We start from the raw sequence: 19,485 nt of genomic DNA, 5'->3' as shown, positions 1-19,485 counted from the left end.
AATGGTTTGCATATCAAAGTCTGCTGCCTGAGAGCCAAAGACGTTACTTCTGACGCGAAAGAAATCAACCTGGCAAGGAATCAACCTTTCATGATTCGGAATGCTTCTTTGCAGAAAATGAACGATGACTCATGTCCTGTCTTGTTTTTTGCTGCGATCGCTTACCTGTCAATCCTGTGTTTCTCCAATCTACTTTTGCAACAACCACAAACACTCTAATTTGAAAAATGAGTTGATCGACGCTCTATTATTCATGCACATTCTACGAGATTATCATCCCTCTACAGTGGTTTACGAGCCGAAAACCTCAAGCGGACATAGTCTGCAATCCAATGCCCAGTCTCATCACAAAGGACAGGTTTCAATTGATCTACCACCTCGTTCAGGATCTCTTCGCGTTCTTGAGGACTAGACACGGGGATGTATGTGATTGTCAGATATGATATCGTATGAGTATTAGCGTTCGTTCAGTTACCTGAATGGAGTCATAAAGCTACCAGAAGCAACAAAGGTATTTAACCAGCCTCGAACATTTGTTGGAAGGTCGGTTGGTCGTGGAAAGAGACCAATAGTCTCGACTTCAAATCCAGCATCCTTTAGGAGTTTGGCGTATGCTCCGACACTAAGTTACGATGGACAAATGTATCAGTTTCAAGCAACAACAAAAATGTTGAAAACAATGATCGTCTTACGAGGGGTAATACCACGGTGAAAGGGATTCGCCGTCTTGGCCACGACGTTTCACAGCTGCAATCAGAGCAGAGTGGATTGAAGCTATTAAAAGTGTAAGCATTATAGAGTTCGACAAAATGTGATACTCAAGTTGAAACTCACCAACGTTCGTGAAGCCTCCCAACTCAGCAACAAATCTTCCACCAGGTTTCAGCAATGCAAAAGCACCTCGTGGTGGGCCGGCAGGATTAGACTTCATCCAATGTATAGCTATAACCGTGCAAAAAGAAGCAGTATGTCAGAGGTGGTATAGAAGCGTGTTGTACAAGCGTCTCAAGGTTCAAGCAGACTAGATACTGCGTTGATACTGTCTTCCAACGTTCGACTTGATCAACATCAACCAAACTAGATCTTACCAGCGTTGGAAAAGACAACATCAAACTTTTGACCTTCTGCCACGTAGCCGCTGGCTTCGAGATCCTGACAATCATGGACTCCCCATTCAATATTCTTCAACGACTGAGAGTTGCTCAATTGTTGAGCCTTCTCAATCATCGATGCAGCAGAATCAACACCCAAGACTTTGGAAGCCTTGTAGTCGGTGATCAATTTCACGGTCAAGATTCCATCTAGTGCAAGAATACAATGGATAATAAGAAAATGACCTTGTATAAAATAAAGTTGATCAAGGGATGCGAAAACAACATACCACCACATCCAAGATCAAAAATACTCTCGCCAGGTTGGATTTTTGCAAGAGTTAGCAGATCACTGGTTAGCAATGGCACGAAACTATTGAAAAATGGAATGAAAGTTAGTTCTGCACGAATATGTTGGAGGTTTGACCTGAAAGTTGCGTTTGCGACGAATTGGTAACTGATAATTGAATGTGTGCAAAGCTCCTCACCCGGCATTTGTTTGATAGACCTTCGAATCCCAGTCATTCTTGGATACCGTAGACATCGTTTTTTTGCTTTTTTGTTGGTGGTGAAGATAGATTCACAAAGTTTTTATAGGCACGATATTTGTCGTGACGAACAAAGTCGGAGTTTGAAAAATCCCATGGAACCACGGCACCATGAATAAAAACTAAAGGGGCAGAGAGTAATCGGTCGACGTGTTTCGAAGGTTTGTTTTCTCAAAAAGTCTTGTGAAGACAATTGTAGTTGGTTTTCGACAAAAGTAAAATTCGAAATAAGGAAAAAGCAGTGTTTGACGATTTAAGATATATGTTCTATTTTTGATACAATTCCAAAGCAAAAGACATGACTCTTATAGTTTGTTGAAGGCAGCCTAGTCGATTAAACCAAAGTTAGGGATATCATGACAAACCAGACACAAATCTTCACATCACATCAAAACAAGACACATACCACGTCGACACTTTGCACAATGTCTTCCATCTCTTGAATCTTTTCACTCAAATCATCCACAGAGACCTTGTCGTCCTCAACGACGCAAGTAATTTGCAATTTTTTAATGCCGTGAGCAACAGGGACAAGTTTGGAAGTACCCCAAATCAATCCGTCCATCACGATGGCACGAACACCGACTTCCATAGCCTTCATGTCTATAGTAAGGAATGAGAAATGAGTTTGCATGAACAGATGGTTGAAAGTTGCTGTGATGGAATGAAATCATATCACAATACATACCAGTTTCATCGTCCCATGGTTTCACATCCAAGATGACCATGGATTTGGCAGCAACCTTTGGTTCTAGAATTTAAATAATTCAGTTAGACTGGTTGATTCTCAACATGAGTGATTCAAGCAGACAATTCTCAATATGTGTGTTTTGGCTTTGAAACCCTCAGTATTGATTATTTAGGTAGCTCGGAAGTTTTACATCCTCGAGCATTCATGCTCGCAGACAAATGCCAGTTTTCCTCATAGGAATTCCAAAAACAAAAACACAAAGACGACAAGAAAAAAGAACAAGCGACAAGACAATTCAAACTTACTGGCAGCCTTCTTTGCATTGTATTCAGCTAATCGCTCTTGTTTGATACGTTCAGCTTCAGCATCTTCTTCTTCGTCATCCGAGCCAAACAAGTCGACATCGTCGTCATCTGCAGGTTTTGCAGCGGCGGCAGGAGCAGGTTTTGCGGGAGTTGGAGCAGCCTTTGCAGCAGGAGCAGCTGAGGCGGTACCGTTTGTCACGGCAGCACCGGCAGGGCCATATGATGAAGCAGCTTTTTTAGTACCAGGGAAGCTAAAGTGGTCAAGTGTGAAAGGTAAGTATTGCGTTGTATACTGGGTTTGTACTGTGCACCATGTGCATTATATACAAGTACGTTCCACGACACGTACGTTGAAGAAGCCTTTCCGAAAGAGTCGATGTGTCGGTACCACCGGGCAGCGTGTGGGTATTTGTCTTCACTTGGTTTTGTTTTGACTTCTTCAAAGACGGCAGTGTCTGCTTGTGATGGGGCATAGCTTTGGAGATGAGTGGATATAAGGTGGAGATAGAGAGTGATGACGGTTAGTGCTTGCATAAGGTGTCAAGTTTGGTTTGATACTTTAACATAATGCATCAGCACTTGGCAGAGCAGTCAATAGACAATAACAGTGAGATGATGGGATCAGAGTTGGTTACAAGGTAATAATCTTGGGTTAATACAGGTGTCTTAAGCCTGCTGAATGTTCATAAACACGGACCAATAAGTTTTTCTTCATTTCCCGAATTATTGTCATGGCACTGCAAGGGTATGGTAACAATGCAGTGATGGATGGATGACTGATTTGAAATATTACATTTTAAGCCAAAACCATCCATACTGGTGCATGTTTTCTTCCCCAAGTCGACAATAATATTTTTTTTTCATCCAAAATGCTAGCAAGCTGGATTGAAAATAAAGGGAGACTTACCCATCAATATATGAGTGGTCTTCTAAGAAGGCATCGAGACCTTTGAGGCCGGCATCACTTGTCAAATTGCTGAATCCCATTATTTGATTTTTTTTGTTTCTGCAGTGGGGGTGTGTTTTCTTTCTTCCAAACACCATCAACATTCAACTCACGCCAGAATGAGAGAAAGGAGGAGAGACGAGGCTCTTACTGTGTGGTGACCTGAACTTCGTTCTAGATGGCCGGTATCCGTTGCTTGATGGAATCTCTCTCGCTCCAAGATCAGCATTAGCGTAAGTTTGACCTTTTTTTCTTCAATGTATCGTCGACAATACAAAAGGATGCATCATATTGGATTCTGGGTCGAAATGATTAGAAACCGAATAGGGACAACGGAGATTACCTCGGTGACGATGTCAATATAGTGAACAATCTCTGATCGACATCAAAACCACTGTCTGAAATTGATGCACATTGTGCATAGCTTGACTGAGATACCATACCATAAGCTAGCTCTAACCCTCTCAACCTGCACAATAGGAGCCAGGCTCAATCGGGAAATTCCTTGTCTTTGCTTTGGTATCTCGTAGCGATGGAAGAAAAGGGTGGCCCAAAAGCTTGATTTTCTTTCATCACACGTTTTCCATCCTAGGACGCGCGGCAACCCTAAAGTACTGGTTGGAGAGACTGATGTGCTAGGTCTAGGAATCCGACGTTGATGGTTAATACGCTGTGATGGAAACCAAAAGATGGGGGCAGCAAACGGGTTCTTTGTTTATGTTACTAGAAGTCTGCTCGTTCAATAAACCAATGCACCATATGATGCTCTGAATTCAGTGTACTCGGCCTCTGAAGTGCGTGTAGTGTGAAATGCATGGGTTGGATGTTTGGAATCGCCTCGCTCTCACAACGAAGCCATCGAAGGCCTACATAAGACTAGAACGACACATACAGCGAAGCACGCCGACACTTGTATGGAATGAGTTTCTATTGCGACACACCCACTAAAACAATACTAAAAAAAAGTTACATTTCCACCACCATCCATCCATCCACGGTGCAGCGCATACAATAAAGCTCAATAAAGCTATTGTTTTAATGCTCGAACATGTAAACAACTGCATGGATATATGTCGCAACCACGGGTCTAGCCGAAAACTAGGAATTTCTGGCAGATCTTGAAAGCTACGTGTGATTCTTCTTGCGCCTAACATATAACCTGAACCAAAAGATGAATGGATGCATGCATCCATCCGTCTCGTTCCTTTCACGTCGTTCTGTTAATGCAAGGTTATCAACTGAAGAAACAAAAAAGCTGGTCCAACATTCAAGTGATTCCAGGTTCCCTGGAAAATAGCCAATCGGAATGCTCTAGTACGTGTAAAATATATAAATGAATAGTAGAAAATGGCTTCTTTGACACGTAAAAAAATCTGCAGAAAAATTGGACGGGTCCATAATGGCATTGATGAGACCACATGGAATCACAGTCATTCATCGTTTTTGTTGAAGGAAGAGAAACAAAGCGCTAGCTGTAAGCTCGATTGCGTGGTATATCCATTGCATCATGGACTACAATGCTGCACTTCCGCCTCTCTCTGCGTTCTCTCCATCTGAAGAGAAGTACAAGCTCCTCAAGAAGAGAATGAAGGAGCTCCTACAGGTAATGAAAACGAGCAGATTTCACGTTCCTGTTGTTTATTAGACTACCCCTCATCACCACCACCATCACTTTACATTCATCTACAAACATCATTGATGAATCACTTCGATCGACTGACTCCCAATTCCCCCCTTCTTTATTATTCTAGGCAAATGACGATTTGACCGAAAGGCTACAAAGGAGCAAGGCAAAGATGTCTGAGCTGAAACACGAAAACAAGCAAGTCCAGCGACACCAAACCACCTTACCCTGGAAACACATGGTACTTATGCTCTTTTTCTGTATATTTAGCTCCCTCCTGGACCGCTTGTCTGTCTACGAGCCTGTCACAGCCTCAGAACAAGAATCCCAGAGTGACGAATCGAGTCAAGGTTCTGATCAGGACATGGAAGGTATGCAATCTCTTCTTCAACAAACAAATTGATGCTATGATCACCATTATAACATTGCTGATTCAACCCCAGATGAAGAGCTTGCAATTCCTGTTCAAAAACCTCGATCCGCGCGACAAAAACCTGCACCAGAACCTTACAGTCAACCGGCCCTCGTCCCTCAAAATACTTTAACTGAAGGGCCAGTGTCCGATGCAGCAGCCATACCGCCTACTACTAGAAAAAGAAAGACAACCTCGTCGAAAGGTGCTGCACCAAAAAGGACTCCTGCTGCCAAAAAGCCACGTGCTCCTGCTCAATCTAGATCGAGGAAAATTCAAGTAGTCAACTTTGATGATCAGGGGCACGTTATACTGCCTATTCAAGCTGGTGTCGTAACGGTACATGCTCTAGGTACCATTGTGTTCGATCGGGACAACTTTCATAATGAGAGATACATATTCCCTGTCGGATTCACCTCGTCAAGGGGTTACGCTAGTATGGTAGACCCTGAAAAGCAAACTGTATATACTTCCTCTGTAGTAGATGGTGGAGACGGGCCGAGATTTCAGGTCGTTGCTGAAGACGCACCAGATAGACAATTTGTTGCAGTCTCGCCAACTGGAGTATGGACTGCTGTCATGAAGGGTATGTCAGACGTGATAAATTACTTTGTGTCCCTGTGATTTTTGTGGGCTTTGGTGCTCCTGCTGAGACTCGAAACGTGTCAGCAAATGTCGCTGACAGAAATCATTCCTTTAGCTGTGAATGCTGCACGACAAAAAGAACATACAAATTCAGTATCGGGACCAGATTATTTTGGATTTACGCAATCAACGATAGCTAAACTCATTCAAGAAATGCCAAACGCAAATCTGTGCAAGAATTACATACAGCAAGACTTTACTCAGCCTGCCTCAAAACAGACACGACCACGACGTGGCAAAGGAAGGAAAAAGGAAGATGATGAAAGTGCAGCATCCATAACGGTAGACGACTTGAAGGAGTCTGTGATTAGTACAGGACGATCTACTCCAATAAATGAAATGGACACGGACGAATTCGAAGAAACCACCAAATCTACTCCAGCTCGTATCATCAAGCCAGTGGCCGTCCATGCCGATAATCATACGTGGGTAATGCCACAGCCATATACAACACCGCAGATCGCCCAATCACCACGACCTCTCAGTCCACCAAACCATAACGGCCGTATGACTCAATCTCCCTATCCCTCATCATATCCACCACCACCACAACAACCGCAAAATGTATATCAAGAGCAGCGTATGTCTGTGCCACCCACCAATCAGCCTCATCAACTGCAACAGCAACAGCACATGCCGCCAGTAGCACATCCGCCTCATACACCGATAACTTCAACTCCTACTTCAGCTCCCCATTCAACCCAACCTTCGCCAAATCCATCAAGTCATCCGCCACAACTTCAACAACAGTATGGTGGTGAGGTACAGAGTAACAATAATAATAATAATATCCAACAACAACAACAACAGCAGCATTCTATACATCCCAATATGCAACAACAGCTGCATCAACAATTACATCAACAGCACATTCAGCAGCAGCCGCAGCACTTTATGGCATTACCACCTATAACATCAATCTCTAGTCAGTCTCCCAGTCCAATGGGAATTGAATGGCAAAACAACTCGGGCCCACGTTATTATCATGCAGGAGATCGTGCTGGTAGTCACTCTCGTGAGGTGTCTCGCGAGGTGGAATTGACGAATAGTCCAAAACCAAGTCCTATGGCCCCTGCAGACTATAATTGGGAATGGCCTGCAAATTTAGAAGCTATGAATAGACCAGGAAGTGCTGGTGGACTGCCACCAATACAGAGGCCAGCACCCAGTATGGGACAACCTCCTCGGAGCCTTCAGCCATCTCCTCCACCACCACAAGTCTTCCAATATCCAACTAATTATAAAGGCCCGATTATGCAGCAACAGCAACCACAGCCATTCCCGCCAACATACCTTTCTCAGCACATGTCGCCCATGCAACAACAGCCACCGCAATTTTATCAACAACAACCACCAGGAAACTACGCCCAGTATAATAGTTATGAAAGCTATGGGAGAAACCGCCATCCCAGTGGTAGTGATCAGAGCGAAAACGAGCAGAGCGGGGATCCACAACAGCAGCAGCAATAGTGAGAAAAATAGGTTTATATATAGGTGAAAATGTGTCATTCCCCCGTAAGAGTGTTTGTACATAGACACGTGTATTTGAAATTTGTGAAGATTATATATCTGCCTAGATTCATGTGGTCTGATCTTATATTTTGATCGTTGGCTGAATACAGACGCAAACAAGTGCTCCTTTGTCTCGAATGCCGTTTTGCATCGGAACAAACCACAAAATTGCTTCTCAAAAGGCCCCAGATGTACGGAACTCGGCAGTCGAGTTGAAACAATGTAACAAAACTCGGTGTTTTGAAACCATGAAACTGCTTGTTGTTTCGAGATCTGAAGCTTTCAAACTCTTCAGTTTCAGAGAAAGGAAAGCTTTTCGAGGATGATATCCAAGCCGTTATTGCGGTACTTTCTCATACTGCTGGTGATGACCTCTGCTGTCAAAGGCGGTTCTCTGTTCAAAAAGTCAAAAAATGACTCTGCAACATCACAACCACAGCCAGTGTCTCCAGATATAGTCGATTGGCTAGCTGATAATTTCGTCTATACACGAATAGCAACTTGTAAGAACGTCAAGACGTCGAACGATGGATCTTGGTCCTGCAAACCCAGCAGTCTTTGTGATGGGAATTTGAATGGAACTGTAGTACTTCAGGGGATTTCTGACAAGATTAGGGCAAAATCATCCTCCATGTTGGTGAGATCACGGAGATCTGCATTTAACAAACCACAATCAAATCAGTATTTGTCTAGGGCAATGGTGGTTATGTAGCACGAACGAACGATACAATAGTTGTAGTCATTTCTGGTTCTCATGGATTTGAAGATTTTATCGTCAACCTTACCACGAAATGGAAGTCCATGGTAGTGAGACATACCAACGAATCGTTTGCTTCTCCTGCTAAGGCTCGAGTTCATACGGGATTTCTGGATGCTCATGATCGTATATTCGATCAAATTTATTCGACGTTGAGTGATTTGAATCTGACGGTTGGGAAGGTCAATAATGAGATCTCTACTGTGAGGTTTCTTGGGTAAGTGTCTTGCCTTGGTGTGGTGCGTCTCCATTTACTGAACCATTCACCAAACCTTTTCTTATTTAGTCATAGTCTGGGAGGTGCTGTTGCTACACTTCTCGCAGTTCATTTTACACCTCATCTACAAACAAAAGTCGAGTTGATCACGTATGGTTCGCCGAGAGTAGGTGAGCACACATATTCAATACATTACGAGTTTCGTTTCGATCATTACTCCTTGTTTCATCTGCACAGGAAACAGAGCTTGGGCAACATGGGCAAGTCGCATCCTCAGAAACAGATCTTACAGAGTTGTGAATCATAGAGATCTAAGTAAAGTTTGATTTCAAGTTTTCCTCTTCAATTGCCATGATTGTACGAGCTAAACCAATTATCTCCTAAACCGTCATCAGTCACTAGAACACTATCACAACAGGGAGACTGGCGCCATGTGATTGACGAGTATTATGTCAAGGGAGATATTAATTCAAACCATCCAGTGGTGTCAAGATGTCCTCCAGCGAATGGAACCACAGAGAGTACACTATGCAACAACAAAGTACCTCCCTATGAGTTAAATTTTGAGGCACATTTCAATTATTTTGGTACTCCATAGTACGTAAAATCGCCAAGCTCTTGGCACACTATGTTTGATTTGCAGCCCTAACGTTGCGACCCTAGTTGTCAATTCTTTTAGATTCAATGAACAAACTGTCACGTCACTGAGAATAGATCTTCCTTTTCGCCGCTTACGCCACTTTGAAATGTGAGAGAGACAGTTACACTCCCTGTCAAAAACACACACGATGACCGTAACAACGTGGTAATCATATATCTGTGTGAGAAGAAACGTGAGATGATTTTCCGGTATATGATCTCTCAACCAGAGAGACATATATGACGAACGGATAACATGATGTTTTTGTTTTTGCTGTTAGGGATGCTTTCATTTGAGACACTCCACGGCACACCTCTTAAGCAACGCTTAGTCGATGAATCAACACGATCATTGATACATGATTATGCTACTTTTGCAAAAATGGCAGACTGCATGGAACATTTGAATTGCAGTATTTGCTCTAGACATCCAAAAGTGAAGTCAGTGACTAACCTGGTTGATCCAAACCGACATGAGGGTCATGCAGGATTTGTCGCTGTCTCTGCTGCAGGACAAATCATAGTCTCTATTGCTAGTTCACAAGGCCCAAAAGACTGGCTTTTAAACATTAATTTTTTGTTAAAGACTCCGTATCTCGATCTGGCTGGCTCAGAAGAGGAAAGTTGTAAGCCAAATGTACTAATGCTACCACGGGATGCTCAGGTACATGCAGGATTCTATAAAGGGTTTGAAGGAATTGCTGGTCAACTGCATAGGGTCTTTAAGGAATATGGTCTACTGGCTTGTCATGATGTCCAGTCGAGACAAGTAAAAACCGACATTAGAGCAGTTCGATTTGTTGGGTGAGTGTTATCTATTTTGTGTTTGATCGTTTTGCGAGTTTAGTAGAGACACGGCTTTTCCTTTCTGAAAATCACGTATAGGCGATCTCTGGGTGGAGCCATAGCATCACTAGCAGCAACGTACTTTGCCTCTCAAGTCAGAGTATCTGTCGAGCTCCTCACGTATGGAGCACCTCGCTTTGGTAATCCTTCATTCGTCGACTGGTTTAATCAACATGCAAATGTGGTGGTTTATCGAGTCGTGAATGCTCGTGATATGGGTACGATTTCATATGTACAATACGGTGTCAGACCTGGCCAATTGACTTTTTCGTTCTTACATGCCACAGTTCCACATTTGCCTCCGAATGGACCCATGTATCGACATGTTGCTGGAGAGTATGTTGTAGCTACGTCCCAGGAGGACACTGTAGTATACAAATGTCTGACTGACAAGGATTGCTATGAGCCCGTATCTCTTCTCGACCTCGCGAACTTTGATGAACACACATACTTTGGTCTTGACTACTGTTAAATAGATGTAATTTGTCCTTTAATAGTTCTAATTTGCAATTAGTTAAATGCGAAGTAGTCGTGTTCTTGTCACAAAAATGTACGAAGTTGGAAGTTGATTACCAGTCAGAGCACATGATTAACAGGCTAATCTGATACGTCCAAAACATCGCATTTTTGGCAAAATTGAAGAGAACTATCTTACTTTTCCTGGATCTACGCGTTGTTGCTTTAAGTTCACAACAAGTTTTTCATCATTCAAACGCAAACTCCGACCCCTCAATACAGACGGAGCAAGAGTTCCCTCGGTACTGAGAGATATAACCCCATTGCCAATTGACCCGAGTGCCCGTAATACGTCCTCTAGCTATGTCTCATAATGTCAACCGCCTTTTTAGCCAACTTGTAGGAGGTATCGTGCTAATTGCCTCGATGCTGGCTTGGAGCTCCGCGGTATTTGCTCGCAAATATTTTCAATACTATTCTCATGATTGTAGCTTCTGAATCGCTAATACTTGTTGAATTTATTAGGGGCCAATTCTTGTCGAAATCAAGGACGTAAAGCCGCTACTACGGATATCATGGCGACAGCACTGCTTCCTAATAGTCCTAATAGCCGGAAGCATCATAACATTGATTTCAAGATCAATATCGCCCAAGAGGCGGTACATGAAGCACCAAGATAGCACTGTGACGCTGAACGATGAACCCATAAGAAACACATCCAAGGAATCGCCAGCCCTACTCTCTCCCTCAGGATCCGAGAACTCAATAAGCATAAGTGATATTACGTCTAATGGATATGTGGAATCTGAACCGTTACTAGTGGTTGATGATTTACAGCCCAAAAAGAGATCGGCTACCTCTGCTGCTACGAATATTCTGATAAATGGCATTACGTATACTGGTGAGTCTGCAGTGTGAGGCTTCTACTTGCTATTGCTAACTACAGTGGTTGAACGATTCGAATTTCCACACTATGCTATATCAAACACATTGCTTAACCTATCTAACCTCCGTTAGCATTTGCAACTCTATGGCTGATATCGCTCGACAAAACCTCGATATCCCATTCATATCTCTTGATGAACCTGCACTCTGTGTTTATCGTCATATTCAGACTAATAACATTCAAGCCAACATCGCTGGAAGAATGTGCTGGCACTGTAATTTGCATCGTCGGCAGTTTCATAATGATGGCTGAAGGAAGTGCATCCGGTTCAGGAAGCAATGTTAGTCTTTTTGGAGACATGGCTGCTTTAGCTTGTGCTGCGGCCTTAGCGGTCAACATACTTTCCAGTGCAAAAGGAGTGAGAGATGCGAATTATCCGTTTTTCGTAAGTTCATTTGCAACTACGATGTGTTCTGTTTTTTTGGTCTAACATTCAAATGCAGTATTTCGTGCTCGCTTGTCAAATTGTTGCCACAATTGGGGTATCACTCGGTACTGTAGTGTTTGAGGGCACCCAGATCTTCTCAGTTGATCCAACAGTCGGCTTGTTTGGGTGGATCGATGCTTCCAGGTGGTGGTTGGGACTGTATTTCGGCATAGTGTGAGTATTCTATGACTCTCCGTCTTCACATTCGGCATAATCTCTATTTCTTTTTCTTTAGTGTTGGCTTAGTTGGAACGTTGGGGTACTCGTATTCTCTCAAGTGAGCAGAAAGAATAGAGCTTGCTGATAATCTTGTTTTGTTCCAGCCACTGAAACTTAATTTCTTGTCAGGACTATTGAACCGCTACTAGTCTCTCTATGTATGCTCACCGAGCCGCTGGGTGCCAGCATCATTGCATGTGTCTTCTTTCAAGATGTCCCACCATCATCCTATACATGGACTGGTGGAATCATCATGTTCATAGGGATGGTCTCTGTAGCTATCGGTGGAAACAGACGGCACAAAAGGACTAAGGCAACCGGAGAAGTCTGATGAAAGGCATATATTATTATGAGGGAAAGCACTTGTAAACCCCCACTTCAGCTACATCTTGCACACAAACTATATTTACATTTTAATGCTTCAATGACAAGTTGGATACACTTTCAGCCAAGGATTCTCTAGATTTTGTTTCCTTAGCTTCGGCAGCATCCATGGTCTCTATAGAAGGCACCGGTATTGTCAAAACCGTATCCTCGTCCGGCGATTCGGGTTGGACAGTTTTCGGTATTATAACTCGTTCTCGTTTATGTAATTTAGGTGGGGGCAATACCGATGCGACCCAGTTTGCATCTGTCAAATGAGACAAGTCTTGGACTTCCTTATTTGGCTCCCATGGAGCAGGTTTTGGTAGTTTATTCCTGACTGTTGCGTATGGTGCTTCTCGACTCGAGAATTCTCGTATTAGACATGACTGGCCAAACTCATGATACAGTCGTGTATCGTTGACTCGGAATATCACATTGTCTACTCTCAAAAAGTACCGCAGTAACACCAGAAAGCACGACGGCATGACTCTCTGTAGATGAATTGAATGTAAGCCTCGGTGTTGACGGTTACGCATTCATGTCAGTAAAAAAGACAACAAAGAATGACAATAGTCAATAATAGGTACGTACCACTCTTATACTCAACACAGCAGTTCCATTATCATCAAGCTCGTCTTCGTATAACACAGCTTCGTCATAAAACAAGATGGGTTCTGGTAATTTCAGCCTTTCTATATCGATCTCTAGATCTGTTTCTTGCCATGCCTAAGGTTAATTTGCGATTATGAGTATTTGAATACATCTATAGTTGATCAGTTGAGTTTCAGGAAGCTCGACTGGACTGTTAGACACAGAGTGTTTTACCTGCTTCGTTTTGCCAGAATAGAGACTGCCAGTATAGTCAGTCGTATACGTCCAGTCGTAAGGCTTTACAAAACCAGTCACTTCTTCCATTGCAGCAGCACTAATTCGAATGAAAGTCAATACAAACCAATAATCTGTCGAACTTGTCATATGAGCCACTCGTCGCTGTGACATACCTATTCTTGGTCCAGCTCTCAGCATAGGCTACCTTGACCCCATCAGCACTTGTGGAGCTGATGTCAATGCGCTTCAACGCCTCCATGGGCAGAAAGACGACCGACAAGTTGGTTGGAATGTGGAGTACTTGGAGGGCATTCTTTGAGAAGTACATGACAGGAGGCTTGAATCCCAACTTTTCTGATGCTCTAAAATGGAAGAATGTATATTTCAGGTCAGTTGCCTACTTGGATTTCATTTAGTTTTTGAGCTTACTCGTCCTGTTCGGAACTTGGCGCAATGGGGCCTTTTCTGACTTGTATACTCCATTCGCCGATATCAATACCATCTTTGTTGAGTCTGTACGGGATATGATGTGGCTGCAGCGGCACTTTGAGCATCTTGGATGTGTGAAGTAGTTGTGATGTAGAGATTCCCGTATCTGATCAGTCCTATCGTCGCTATGAATACACAGATGATATCACTCTTATAATCATTGTTGTATTTAATATGTTACAGGTATATAGCTCAATTTACGGAACTCGTCCAAAGCAACCCATTTTTCTCGACCAAACTACTGCATCAACCGTAATTGTTCCAATAATCAGCTTCGTCATCTTCTTCACTGTCGTCTTTTGAGGATGTGGCGGTGCTATGGGCTGGGAGTTTAGAAGCCGCACCACCCTTCTGATCATACAATTGCCAGTAGTCAGAATCGTCTTCCTCTTCAACCTTCTCCTGTTCTTCATCGCCCGGATCTGAGCCATCACAATGAAGTTCTGGCACCCCGACTGAAGATTTCTGATCGAGTGCAACAAGTTTTAGCTACCACTCTACAATAAATGCTTGTATAACAAAGTAAATACTTACTATGTCATCCATTCCACTTTCGAAAGCGTGCTGTGCCTCTTCCAAAGTCTCGTGCCACCTCTTGTAGAAGCGATCATTTGGGACTTCCAGTATATTGTGAAAACACCAGTGATTGCCTGCACCGAGTTGAAGTATCACTACGCCACGACCTCCGTTTGGATAGTTGAGAGCTCTGAATTCACAGGCAGCCTGAATGGTCTCTTCATCTAGGACTCGAAAGAGTTCGACTGAAGGAGGCTTTTCATCCCACGTATCCACAATCTACGTCACATGGGGTGTGAGTTACGACGTTGTTGGCGAGATTTCAAAGATATACCCGGATTCAAGGTGATTTCACGGCAAGTTCATTGCCATTGTTTACCTCTTTCACACTGTCGGTTTGCCATTGAAACAGTTCGAATGGATTTGCATGAGACGGCTTGTAGTTGAAACCCCAACGTTCTTGCACATGAAGCGACGCAAACTCGATCAAGGCTTCCCAAGCTTCAGCCCTATATAGAGTGTTTGGTCAGACACAATCACATATGTGAAACAATCACGAGGCACACGAAAAAATAAGTGTGATGAAGAGATCGGAAACAGTGAATTCATGTGCAGAAATTGACATTCTTGATTACCTGAGTAGTCCTAATGAGCGACTTGCGACTTCCACCGGCTTTTCTTCAGTCAGCATGCTGTGTTTGAATGTCAGGGGCTGCAGAAAAAGATGGTTCATTCATAGTTTAGAATTGAGGTCGGACAACAGGTTAGAGGAGGTGAACTTACTTGACAAGTATTGTAATAGCTGTCTCTTCTTTCTCCGGTATGAAATCTTTCACTAAAGAGTGTGTGTTGTGTGTGCGAAACCTAACTCACGTTCGTGTTCAAGTCTCGGTTTGAATTCGGTCGCCAACCAACCCATCAAACATTATGAGATACGTGTACATGTGCCTATTTACTTGCTTTATTTACTTGTTACTACTACCTACTATATTTACACGTGGTATGCGTTTCCTTCATATTTTGTATTTACCCTATTTGTTGCTGCTGACCCACTAAACGGTCAATATCCACCTCTACATCGTCACCACACGAGAATTGTGACTGTCAAGGTGCCCTACTAGTCGTTCATAATGCCTCCTTAAACCTCCTAGCAGCTGTTTACCATTGATGGTGACTGCTTCCGACAGTATATACGGCATGTTTCGTGCACTAGCATATCCCAATACACCACGTTGAGGCACTACAGAGATTTTTACAATCCTCTTCTTGTTGATAGACTCCCACGTCCACTCAAACGCCGGCTTGCTAACATCCTGCAGATCATGAGAGTCAAAGACAAAGTAGTTTCGAAGTATTTTACGGTGGTGGTAGCTATAGCACTCGTTGCAGATATGCTCGGTTATTGCAAGTGGGGCATTAGATGTAGGTGACGTTGGTTCGAGTTGTTGACATGGTTTAGACTCCAAGTGCTCAAAGAAGTCACTAGACACGCGGCCATTATCCTTGACATCGAATTCGACTCCTCCCAAGAAGCTGAAACGATCCGAGAATGCTCTATTTTCCGAGCAATGGTGGTTTAGTTGGCTTGTGTTAATAGAATGGATGACCAGGCCAAGCACAAAGGCAACGAATGGATGATTCTGAAGTAACCGAAGAAAGCTTCAAGCATATCAACAAACATACCTGTGCTCAAAGAATAAGTTGATATGGTCCTTTTTGCGGGCTTTTTCTGCGGGAGATACAGCAACTAGAGTCGACAAACTACTGTTACTAGACGACATTGGTATATCCTGAGGCTCCTCTTCGACAGTATATAACGGTGCCTTGGGCCAAACCCCAAAGAGCAAGTGATCAAAAGTGCTGAGTTTGGTCACGATATTAATGCGGCTCTCTATGATATCGGGCGTGGTGGCAGTATAAGCATACCAGCTCCTAGTATCCATGAGTATCTCGTTCAGACGTTTGCAGCAGAGAGCCAGAGTCATGGACTCATGAAAGCCGGCTTGATGTGATATGGTGATTATAAGTTCAACGGGCAAATCCAGTAGCGGCGAGAACGAGTTGTTGGTCCTATTTATAGGTCGCTCTAAAGTATTCCTTGCCGAGAGCATGCTGGTGACTGGCGAATACACAAGGTTTGATTCTTCCCCTTTCAGAGACACAGCTGCCGATGTGTAAAGAGTGCTTTCACTTCGCCAGCTCTGAAGAGAAGCGAATGACTTGGAGCCTGAGGATATGGTCGATCGTGGGGAGCTCCTGCCTGACTTTGTCCGCTCGGAGAAAGACGTCCTAATTTTGGTAATGATTCGTTTGAGAGCGTCCATGCTGACAACTTTGTGAGGGACGTTCTTAATGACGAAGTTGGCTTGATCTACGGCGATCCTATAGTTCTCGTGAGCCTTGATGATAATGTGGGAGTTTGTTCATCCAAAATCCTTTCATTCATCACAGCGCCCATCTCTTTCCTTCATCCCAAAAACTTCCTTCATTTCACACACACACACAAACAAGCAGCAGTCTAGCTCTACACGTGATGGAAATACATGGAGTGTATACACGTTTATATTAATTTACTAAATGTTTGAGGTATTAGAAGCGGTAGCTATCACGAGTTTCATTCCAGATATCCCTCACTCGAACACTCGCACCCAACTTGGTACATAACAGCCATGCACCACTAAGTTTCCGATGCAGTGAATATGTCTCATCAGGAGGTGGTGTCAGTCTCTCCTTGAGCATTGTGGGAATAAAGGACCGTACTTGGCTGGTCAAATCTGTTCCAGCAAAATTAAACGGACAGGGCGAATCAGACAAGAATGGTGTAGCCAGTGCCATGACTGATGACACATGAGCATTTGTCATAGCCTTGAGACGGAGAGGGTATTAGTGCATTTGCATTGTTTCGACTAGTGCGGCGAAGACTGACGACAACTTACTAGACTCTCTAGTCCAGTCAAGAAACCCAATTCTCGAGACCAGTGTATCACGCCATCTCTATCGTTCTCAGCGGCTGCCGTCAAGACTTGCATATACTTGTCGGTAAAGTCCTTTGAGAATTCTCTGGCAGCACCAAAGTCAATCAGACAAACTAAATCCTTCTTGGCATCATATAAAAAGTTAGACCAGTTTGGATCTGTCTGCATGAACCTGAATTCAAACAATTCACGCAAACACAGACGGAGTATTCTATCACCAATCTGCAGAATCAAAAACCAAAAAAATATCAGTTGCATACATTCAAATAGAAAGACTGCGAGTGCAGGATGACTTACAGAGTCTCGAATAGCTTGAGACAGCTTCCCAGTCTCACCGATAGGAACTCCCTCAACAAACTCTGAGGTCAATACTTGGCTGGTACTTAATTCTTCCACAACTTTGGGCACTACAAATCCACTGTCACCTTTGAGTAACGTCCTCATCCGACTAGAATTCTCAGCTTCTCTAAGATAATCGCATTCCCATCCTAGTTCAACTCGAGCCACACGAATGGTATTGTCTAAATATAAGCCTTTGGGCAACAAGCCTCCCAACAAGACAAGAGACCGAAGAGTAGACAAATCCGAGTTGATAGAAGTTGCTACACCTGGATATTGCACTTTGACTGCGACAGCTTCACCAGATGGTAGTGTTGCACGATGGACTTGGCCAATGGAAGCTGCTGCGATAGGCACTTCATCGAAAGTAGCAAACTTGTCTCTCCAATCACTGCCTAATTCACGTATCATGACGGACTGTATAACAATGTAGGAGATTGGAACTCTGTGATTCGAGTTATTTAACAATAACAGCTTGAATTTTGCATACCTGAAACTGGGAGTCAGGCATGTAATTGGCACTCTTTTGCACACGCAGCATCAAGGTTTCGACTTCAGCTGGCATCATTTTGTTGTCTACGTGGTGTATGCCACAGTGAGATACACATAACATTTACCAAATCCAGGCAATCAAACTCTCACCTTGTATACTAAGCATTTGTCCCAATTTCAAAGCAGCACCACGCATTCGAGAAAGTCCTGCGACGATTCTTTCCACATTGGCGGGGCTCAGCACCAAGCTGCCAACTTCGTCAAAATGATGCTAGAGTTAACAATTATCATTCAAACCTTAATCTCTTGTCAAGTTTACCAGAAGACGATGGAGTGCCTATGGCGCGCCTCATAGCTTCAGTCACCATTCCAACGCCTACACCGGCAGCGATACCTGCGTGTTGTCAAACGAGGGTCTTGAGCGAGTGGTTACTCAGACCTCACTGTAGTGCTATCTTCTGTCTTACCACTATAACTAAAAACTCGCTCTATCCTGGAGGACGGAACTCTTGATTGTTTCAATGGAGCTCTCTAAGGCAGATTACGTTCAGTTATAGCAGGTGACAACCTTGACTGACCAGCAACATAGACTTGCCAGTAGCTGCGAGACAGGTTCTTCCAAACCAGGAGATTCAGTGGTCGGTTTTGGTGCTGATGCCAACAAGCTTTCATAGAGCTGTTCCTTGTTGTCCAAAACAGAGGTATCATTGACTGTTGCGGCAGAATTTGACATTGGTTCAGACATGCTCTCTGGTATGGGAGCTGAAGCATCGTTCACAATAACAGCTTCCTGGATAGGATCTGCGCGAGTTTCACTATCCATGTCGTGAGCTCTAACTGGCTTTTGGATGTTTGGTGCAGCGGGGCGTGTGAATGCAGCTTGATAGAGATCAGAAGCCACTTTCGGTAAGCTAGAAGTCTTTGCATAATTTGATAAACGTGTAGCCGATTGGGCGTTCATGTGTTTCAAGACACTTCTCATAGACAGCATCATCATGAGAGCATCCCCAGCCCTTGTTGGTTGTGACATTTCTAGTGAAAAATGCGATCAATTTCAAAGTGACGAATTGAATTGCATGCAAGAAAATCTTGTCGATTCGAATGTTGCATCGGAGTCGGTTTAAGCTCCCCTCAGCGATCTAAAATTTTACAGTTTTGGCAAATCAGAGCTACGTACTTGGAAGACTATTTCTCGAGTA

At 43.5% G+C, this 19,485-nt stretch overlaps 6 protein-coding genes across 6 annotated transcripts; 1 reads left to right on the top strand and 5 right to left on the bottom strand.

Annotated features, from left to right (window-relative positions):
- Window positions 1-281: 281 nt before the first annotated feature.
- Window positions 282-1,635, bottom strand: SmJEL517_g05614 (uncharacterized protein; the record flags this gene model as incomplete). The annotated part of the gene is made up of 7 exons (XM_031171540.1): window positions 282-408; window positions 476-622; window positions 693-774; window positions 835-942; window positions 1,089-1,301; window positions 1,382-1,464; window positions 1,580-1,635. 7 exons carry the CDS (start codon window positions 1,633-1,635, stop codon window positions 282-284), a joined length of 816 nt encoding a protein of 271 aa, XP_031022475.1.
- Window positions 1,636-1,944: 309 nt separating this feature from the next.
- Window positions 1,945-3,622, bottom strand: SmJEL517_g05613 (uncharacterized protein; the record flags this gene model as incomplete). Its single annotated transcript, XM_031171539.1, has 6 exons — window positions 1,945-1,965; window positions 2,046-2,242; window positions 2,328-2,390; window positions 2,636-2,886; window positions 2,985-3,110; window positions 3,543-3,622. The coding sequence occupies 6 exons, from the start codon at window positions 3,620-3,622 to the stop codon at window positions 1,945-1,947; spliced, it is 738 nt and encodes a 245-aa protein (XP_031022472.1).
- A 1,466-nt stretch (window positions 3,623-5,088) lies between these two features.
- SmJEL517_g05612 (uncharacterized protein) lies at window positions 5,089-7,732 on the top strand (the record flags this gene model as incomplete). Its single annotated transcript, XM_031171538.1, has 5 exons — window positions 5,089-5,184; window positions 5,333-5,379; window positions 5,476-5,576; window positions 5,649-6,203; window positions 6,318-7,732. 5 exons carry the CDS (start codon window positions 5,089-5,091, stop codon window positions 7,730-7,732), a joined length of 2,214 nt encoding a protein of 737 aa, XP_031022473.1.
- Window positions 7,733-12,694: 4,962 nt separating this feature from the next.
- Window positions 12,695-14,029, bottom strand: SmJEL517_g05611 (uncharacterized protein; the record flags this gene model as incomplete). Its single annotated transcript, XM_031171537.1, has 5 exons — window positions 12,695-13,138; window positions 13,239-13,373; window positions 13,473-13,572; window positions 13,649-13,837; window positions 13,905-14,029. The coding sequence occupies 5 exons, from the start codon at window positions 14,027-14,029 to the stop codon at window positions 12,695-12,697; spliced, it is 993 nt and encodes a 330-aa protein (XP_031022470.1).
- A 1,524-nt stretch (window positions 14,030-15,553) lies between these two features.
- Window positions 15,554-16,804, bottom strand: SmJEL517_g05610 (uncharacterized protein; the record flags this gene model as incomplete). The annotated part of the gene is made up of 2 exons (XM_031171536.1): window positions 15,554-16,034; window positions 16,164-16,804. 2 exons carry the CDS (start codon window positions 16,802-16,804, stop codon window positions 15,554-15,556), a joined length of 1,122 nt encoding a protein of 373 aa, XP_031022471.1.
- A 265-nt stretch (window positions 16,805-17,069) lies between these two features.
- SmJEL517_g05609 (uncharacterized protein) lies at window positions 17,070-19,316 on the bottom strand (the record flags this gene model as incomplete). The annotated part of the gene is made up of 8 exons (XM_031171535.1): window positions 17,070-17,345; window positions 17,417-17,677; window positions 17,753-18,211; window positions 18,285-18,370; window positions 18,437-18,541; window positions 18,606-18,680; window positions 18,754-18,817; window positions 18,855-19,316. The coding sequence occupies 8 exons, from the start codon at window positions 19,314-19,316 to the stop codon at window positions 17,070-17,072; spliced, it is 1,788 nt and encodes a 595-aa protein (XP_031022505.1).
- Window positions 19,317-19,485: the final 169 nt, after the last annotated feature.

Source organism: Synchytrium microbalum (assembly GCF_006535985.1).
Source record: "Synchytrium microbalum strain JEL517 chromosome Unknown SmJEL517_scf0053, whole genome shotgun sequence".
Lineage (NCBI taxonomy): Eukaryota > Fungi > Chytridiomycota > Chytridiomycetes > Synchytriales > Synchytriaceae > Synchytrium > Synchytrium microbalum.
The sequence above is the reverse complement of the archived record's forward strand: the minus strand, read 5'-3'. Positions and strand labels throughout refer to the sequence as shown.